The following is an 8,387-nucleotide window of genomic DNA, read 5'->3' as shown; positions in this document are numbered from 1 at the left end:
GTAACTGTAGTTAGACACTGATACTAAGTCATTGTAAATTTATCAGGATATATTAAACAATAAGCACCATTATTAGAGTTACTGTGAAACCTTGGAACTATATTAGCGTTGTTATCATCAATTGAATTCCATTCAGAAACTCTGTGAAACCTTGGAATGCTACAAACTACCTAAGCTATACATCTCGAGGCCCAGGCCAATAGGTAGTGAGTGGGATTCATTTAAGAAAAAGTCTACAGATACCAGTTAAAGCAACCACTACTGAAGTGGGATTCTTTTGGTCTACAAGCTGCCTTTCCACCCAATTCGATCTGCTTTCTGAACAAGAGTAGCATAGTTCCTGTACCTTACTGAAAGGACCCCAGTTTAATGGGTCCAATTGCTGAGCTGGTGTCAATTAAGCAGCCTACCATGTCCCCAACATCTTTGCTTAAACCTACTTATGGTGCTGCTGCTTTTCTTGTGAAGATTTTCCCTACTATCTTGATTTCAATAATAGCTTTGCTTTTCCTTGGCCCATAATTGTGTGGTTAGAACTAATTAATTCATATATGCCTACGTTGATTGGTGACTTGTTCTAATTGATTTAATAGCACAACTGATGAACTGAAGTATTCCTGGTGTGTCCATCGATCCAATATGATCATTAATCATTCTATGCCTTTTTGGGATTAATGTATGTTCACTCTAGATCTCTCCACTTTTCAATATATACTAAGAAGGTTGTTGGAATAGATTGCAATAAGTTCAATCAGCTACATATGCATCCTGATCCCTCCTCACAAGGCACCCATCATCTGCACCTTTTCAGTGCTGTCCTGGTAAGCTAAACTAGTTATTGGACGAAATGGTTCAAAGAAATGAACTAGTACCCAGTGATTTGGTGCACCAGATCACTAGCTAGTCTAATATATGGTTAAACTTGATTGTCATTGTTAATGGCGATTAGACCCTCCTGACATCGACACTTAAACAAATTTGTCTTTCAAATTCAATGGTTAATCGTATGATTCTAGTAACATTTTTAAAGCATATCATCAAACAAAATTGCAAAATTTTTATGTCAAATTATCAACCTATGTATATATATATACTCAATTATTATATATAATTATATATACATTCTTTTTACTCTGATGCATGGAATATGTAAACGACTGAATAGCAACTTAATAAGTTTATATCTCGCCTTGCACATCTAAATGAATAACAGATTCCTTGTAATAGGATCAAAATGGAGATTTTTGCAATTTGAAGGCCAAATCCACCCATACATCGTTAGTACAGGGGTATTGAAAATAATTTGTAAACCCTCAGTGACTCCACCTTATTGGGTGTTGGGTCAGCCTCAATCAAATTTTGGGTCGAGGTTAAGGTTAACCCATGCCAAAGCTGAACCATGAAATAATTTGCATGTTTAGGCATGGTTGACATCCCTAAGTTCAACCATTGACATTGACATCCCTAATCTTTAATTTTTGTCTCACCTTTTTTTTTTTTTGTTATTCAATTTTTGCTTTACCATACAATAGTGCAATACAAGTAAATAATAATGATATAAGTTAACACTGTATAATTAAATTTTAGTTTTATGAATTGCACCAAAATTAAGGCAAATTTTCATTTTATAATGGTATAGATATTCTTACTTGTATTTAAATTAGGAAAATGTTGATAAACCCATTTCAATTAACCCATGAAAAGCAAATTGAATTTTTGATGTAGTGTGATATAAAATTTTTTTGAAATGCACTGTATTTGGAGTACTCATATAAAATCTAGTCTATTTGTTATGGTTGTATGCTATTGAATAATTAAGAATAATGAATTTCACACGGATCCCATGTAGGCAAAAAAACACACCAAGCCGTGTAGGTTTATCTTGTCTGTTCTTTTTGTCTTTGCATTTTTCTTTCATTTTTTATGGGAATCTGGCACTATGTAATAATTTAAAGTTGAGTTAAAAGATTCCTTTTAGGGAAAATCTATGATCCTGGAAAGACATGATACGGGGAAAAGGATTTTCAAATCCCCCTGTGAATTTTTATGAAAACCCACTTCATCGGTTATTACTTTTATGATGCTGATTGATTGTCTATAAATTTTTTCCGAATCATGTCTTCCTCGCATCATAATTAACCCTCTTTTCTAACAAACAATAATGTTAATATGTTTTTTTTTTTTTTTTGCAGTCATACGACATGGGGAAACATGATATAGTTTATACCATTGGAGAAATCTCCTCAGGATCGGGTGGGCTCGAGTGTCATAAAGTGGCACATCAATATGTGACATCTTTAATGTGATTGATTGCATCATAAACCGTAACCCCTAATGATAGGGATTGAACCATCACAAATTTCCACAGTAATGAGCAAGCAACAGTACGAATTGAGCCACTGTCAGGTGCATTGCACCAATTTCTAGGGGCTATAACTAGTCTTCTAGAAGGATCTGAAAGTATTACCTCACATCTAACCTAAGTAAAACCTAATAGTTTCCAATTTTCATCTTAACTTTCTTTTCAACGAATTGGGTGAAGATAATTTTTAGAATCCAACAGAAAATATTCCATTAAGTTTATTGATCTAATAAATGTTAATGGTTTAAACCCCAGATCCCAGATTTAATAGATTTTCTATGGTTGCATGGTACCTGCAGTAAAATTCATGGCAGTGCGCTAGCTATTACATGTTCATACATAAGAAACTCTAATACATTGTCTAAATAGTCTTTTAAGGCTATGTTTGGTTTGAAGGAAAAGGTAGGGGAAAAAAAGGTTTGTAAATGTAAAGGTTTCTTACCTTTCCCTACTTTTTCCTTCAAACCAAACACAGGCAATAAATAGTTGGCATTTGAGGGAATTAAAACGCCAGTTCAAGCTTGCCCATGACTGCTAAACCAAGTCTGCGGTTACACATATGCCTGTGGATGGTGTACCTACTCTTAACTTGATAAGCACTCAAATCTACGGTCATACAACTACTCGTCTAGAAATCCCAACATAATTTTAAAAGAAGTAGAGAAGAAGAAGAAGAAAGAAAGAAAAATCATAGAGATAATCAAGTACAAAGATGTCTTTTTCTGTTCAGGAGGATTCTCTCCCTTTAAACATTATAAATATAGACATTGCTAGAGCTAATTTAATGCAACAAAGAAAATTTTCGAAGGACAATAACCATGAGTAAAGGTGGGAGCTATGGCGGAGGCCAGAGTTCGCTGGGCTACCTGTTTGGGTCTGAGCAGCAGCCGGCGACAGCCCCCGTCGCCCCAGTCGTTACCAGGCCACCATGGGGAGATGATAACAGCACAGATAATGCACCCTATCTTCTTTCTCCAGTGCAGAAACGCGATGGCCCCGACCAGAGAGACCGGGGCTCGAACACGGGAACCTTCATAACTGTGAGTATTCGATAGGTTATATTTCTCTGTTTAATTGCTATAGATTAGTTGTATCGTTTCTCAGCATTTCTCAACTCTATACTTTTCAGGACCGTCCGTCCACCAAGGTTAAGTCAGTTCCTGGGGGAAACTCATCTCTCGGCTACTTGTTTGGAGATAAGTGAACGTTGCTCTCTCTCGCAACTCTTTCTGACAGAGATTCGAGTTGTGGGTTCCTAACAGAGTCTAATAAGGGTCTCAGTTCCCATTAATATGTGAATTTGCTAAACTACTTAATTATTGCTTGAACTTGTATGGTGCTCTTTCTCTCTCTCTCTCTCTCTCTTATTTAAGGTCGATGATTGAGGATCTATATTGGTGTTTAATATATAGAACATACAGATGGAAAAAGATTGAAGACATAATAGAGTCTGTACTTGGTTTTCTTGTATATATAAAAGACCGCCGGTTGCAGCGTCCTCGTTTGAATTATGAGATGTCTTTTGTTTAATAAACTCGTGATGATATTTACTTTGAACAACATGTATCAGGGGATGTAATTAATTAATCAACATCTCCAAATTATGCATCGTTATGTTGATGCTTCTTTATTTCAGATTGCTTGTTATATATGGAAGTGGAACCAATTAACTCATCATGAGCCTATATCTGTAACCCTAAACAGTTGTCATGCATAGACAAGGGATGCAATTTGAATGAGGAAACCCCAATATATATATATAAGGGACTGTCAAAGATTAACATCGCTAACAGTGCAACATGCAGATCAAAAATGGATTATAGAATGCTCCTGCATTAAAAGATTCAACATGAGAACTCCATGGAGATGGTTTGGCTCCCCATCTGAAGACTGGTAATAGCACATATATGTTTATTTATGATATCTGGGCTGCCAAATATCTTTCTCTAATGGCTGCTTTGGTTCATCCAGCTGAACCAACCCCATCTCCCTCAATATAATCAGGCGGCAATCAAGTTCATACCCATGAAACTGATCATCATCGTCCATCTGATGAACAGCAACTCGTATTCATGAGTTTTATTTTCCCTAGTTGCAGCTAGCTCAGAGAATCTGTAAACTAATTGTTCGATCAGTATTATGATTTTCAATAACAAATGAACAAACTAAAATGAGCAGTCAGGCCGATACCAAGGCACAGACCGACCGGTCTGTGGTGTTTAATTAGTTTCACTATCTGGTTGCTTCAGTACTACATTAATTCGTGAACTTGTCTATTAACTCACAGGCCAGGGCACATCGAATGCTCTCACTCGTGCATATATAATTCATCCACATTCATTGCATTCATTCAGTTGCTCCGGGCTTGTTGGATGAACCCGAGCGGTTCTTTTCATTGCTCTAGCTAGCCGCTTATAGGATCAGGAAGTAGTGATCAACTCTCTGAACAAAGTATGAAAGAGTAGATCGAAGAAATGAATGAAAAAATAGCTGCCTTTGCTGAGAATAATAAATGGACTCGTCTTCTTTGTCAAATAGACCTGGATGTTCTGAGTTTAGGTTTTGTATTATCTTTTAAATCTAATTGAGATAAATTGATATATAGACCTCCCAAAATAAAGATATGTTATGCCAAATTTGTAGACAAGGAAAAGGGAAACTACCTTGGGTGATTTCAGTAGTCCAAAGAGAAAGAGAGAGAGAGGAATAATTGTGAAACGTAATGGAGCACCCTATCACTAGTAGGGTTTCATTTTTCTTGCTGTAGGATAAGTTCTTATTTGACTACACTAAACCTTCTTGTCTCCTTAATTATGTTTCAGCATCTAGAACCCAATGGAGCATCCTATCATGATCATAAACCCTTTTATGCATGGGCACTTCTTTAAAAACTGCAAAGGCTCCAATACAATGTCACATATTCATGACGACATATTTTCGATTGGACACAGGATTCCTCCATGTGTAAAAGAATGTGTAATTTTTTTTTCCTGCATTATATATCTAATTCACCCGATTTCTATAGATAAGCATTTTATATATCGGTATTATATTGCATTTAAATATGCTTCAGAATTTTTGCTTCTTTTAGTTGCTTTTCAGTTTTTAGTTTTTCTCTTTGTCTGGTTTTATGGTTGTATCTCTGAACTGTTTGTTGCTAGTTTGTTGGAATGAAATGCTTTTATACTGCCAAAAATAGGAGTTTGTGTTTTAAAAGCCCAAAAGTCCAAAGGGAAAATCTATGATACCAGAAAGACACATGATGCTAGAAGAGTTTTGACCGATCAATGTACTGTCATGAATTTTGATGAATACCACTTGATTGGTAACCTATTTTGTGATACCGGTTGATTGGCTGTAAGTTTTTCTCAAAATTAGAGAATCACTAAATTCAAAAATGGGGATATTTCAGTCAAAATTCAGCAAGTTCATTCATATTTTTAATAGTAGTATAGATATGGGTTAAAAATGTTTAATTTTCTTTCTTTTTGTTAAGTATTAAGAATATCCAGTTGGATATTTTCTTAAAGCAACTTATTGGTAGTTCAAATCAAATGTAACAACTGGTTATTCAAAATTTCAAATTCTAAATGTCAACTGATTCAGTTGAAAAGGTCTTTGGCTGGCTGTAAGCAAAGACTTCGGGTAGAATTGACCCCATGAAATTCCCTGGAAGATGAAAATTTTTCTTCCTTCTTTTCTACTTATTAGCAAACAAGTAGATGGTATCAACAAGGTGATCAATGTTTTTGAGGGGTTTCAGCAGTAAATTACAGAAGCTGTAGAACGCTCCATGTCAAACTTGATGACTACCTAGCTGATGCATAAATGCATGGGCTAAGTCCCACAATTCAGCTAATAAAAAGCTAGCACTGGCCGTAATTAATAAACGGGAGGCATGCAAGCGCAATCAGTGGTTCAGCCTTCCTTTTTCTAATCATCGTTCAGAATCAGTTGCAGGTTCAATATAATGGGACGGATCACTAATTATATATCTCGGTCTATGCCATAACGTAGTCTCACTCTATTTTCATTATTATTATTATTATTGGTTTGTTTCATGACATGACAATTGACAAATCACAGCTGAAGTGACTGAATGGAATGTTTTAATAACTCATTGATTAGGCCGTGGGCTGCTTATATACCGGCCATAAACTTACTTACATGTTTTAATTGGTATGCCTGGTTCTCATAATTATCATTTTACTATTTTAGAATACATTTGCTTTATAATTGGAATCAGAATGGTCTATTCACATAAAAATTATGAAAATAAGAATTAAAATCGATCAACAGGAATGAAATTTCATTTTCAAAGAGGGAGAGGAAATGATCATTCCCTCAAATGGGGGAATGTCATTCCGCCAGGATGTAATTCCAATTCCACCCAATCAAACAGTTGGAATCAAAATAGCTCGTTTCAATTCTAATTCCCAGATTCCTGTAAACCAAATGGGACCTTGTAGACTAGCATTTAGCAATGGAGACATTCAAATGCATGTATTGAGAATGGCACCTCTGATGTGTTAGCTCATATTTATAGTAAATCTTTTTAGGGCAAGGTTAGTTTGCAGGAATAGGGATCTGAAATCGAAATTAGAATGGATGGTCTATTTCAATTTCAACCATTTGGTTAGGTGGAATGGCCATCCCCCCCCCCCCCCCCCCCCCCCGGAAAATGATAATCCATTCGAATTGATTTCAATTCAGATGATAATCCATTCCAATTTCAATAACCAAACAAGTGGAGGAATTGGTCATTCTGATTCTGGTTCTAATTCTGATGGTGAACCAAATGGATCTCTTTAGTGATACAGCTAAAATTTTGTGAAGAATCTGAAGAGACATTCCAAATCTCCCTGCCTTCCCCCCTACTCACTGGCCCCCAATTACTAAGTAGCTAGTTTGCTAGTCACAATCCCATCAAAGGCCTATGAGTCTTCCACGTGGCAAATCTATTTGAAGCTCAGAAGATGAAGTATACAAATACCTTTGTTGATGTGAAAAAATTTAGCTAATAAACTTGCCATATGTGCAAAATAAACAATAATCTATACTATATTATAAAGAGATTAGGTCCCACGTCATCAACCCTCTCCTTCTCCCATTCCTCCTTATCTTTTGTTTTTCCTTAAACCTCTTCCCTTTCTCCCTTACCACTTCCTATTCCTTCCACGTAGCCACGTGGCAGCCCTCTCTTCTAAGCTAGAGTGCCCACTCCAAATTTCTCTCTCATGTTCTCAATCACTTAGCCAATCCCCTCCTAAAATTTCCCCTAAACTATCTCTTCTACCTAAAATTCTTCCTAAAATACCTATTAATCTATCATGTGGCAGCCCTCTCTTCTTCATTAGAGTTCCTCTCTCTCTCTCTCTCTCTCTCTCTCTCTCTCTCTCTCTCTCTCTCTCTCTCTCTCTCTCTCTCCCTAAACAATATTTCTCATCTAAAATTCCTCTTAATCTATATTATAAACCATTTAAAAACCAAAAACGTGGGTAAATTAATTTAGGTAGTTGAATTAATTTATGAAGTATTTTCTATATTTTCACTAATTACTAATATTACCAATCATCTCAACCCCTACTAAAATTTCTCCTAAACAATATTTCTCATCTAAAATTCTCTTAATCTATATTATAAACCATTTAAAAACCAAAAACATGGGTAAATTAATTTAGGTAGTTAAATTAATTTATGAAATATTTTCTATATTTTCACTAATTACTAATATTATTGAATATTATTAAGTAAATATCAACACCTAAACTATAATTTTTCATAATTTTGGTAAATTAAAAATTTTAATTACTTGCTGAAAATTAATGATTTTGGTAATTTAATTTCAGAATTTTTTGAAAATTAATTATTGAAAACAATAATTACTAAAAAAATAATAATTAACTAAAATATTAATAAATTTATCAGTAATTTTTAAAAATAAGTAGTTATTGATATTTTCAGAAATTTTGGTCAAGTTATTAATATTTAACAATATTATAAAACAATAATTACGAATTTTGAG

General features: G+C 34.9%; 1 protein-coding gene across 1 annotated transcript; it reads left to right on the top strand.

The window, feature by feature from the left end:
• The first annotated feature begins 3,120 nt into the window (after positions 1–3,120).
• Positions 3,121–3,873, top strand: SP1L5 (SPIRAL1-like5). The gene is made up of 2 exons (XM_088975312.1): positions 3,121–3,402; positions 3,492–3,873. The coding sequence occupies exons 1-2, from the start codon at positions 3,181–3,183 to the stop codon at positions 3,564–3,566; spliced, it is 297 nt and encodes a 98-aa protein (XP_088831438.1). The 5' UTR covers positions 3,121–3,180; the 3' UTR covers positions 3,567–3,873.
• The last annotated feature ends 4,514 nt before the right edge of the window (positions 3,874–8,387 follow it).

Source organism: Nelumbo lutea, chromosome 1 (assembly GCF_056320005.1).
Source record: "Nelumbo lutea isolate HS-2025 chromosome 1, American lotus-T2T, whole genome shotgun sequence".
In the NCBI taxonomy this organism is placed as follows: Eukaryota; Viridiplantae; Streptophyta; class Magnoliopsida; order Proteales; family Nelumbonaceae; genus Nelumbo; species Nelumbo lutea.
Note: the sequence above shows the minus strand (reverse complement) of the source record. Positions and strands in the feature narration are given on the sequence as shown.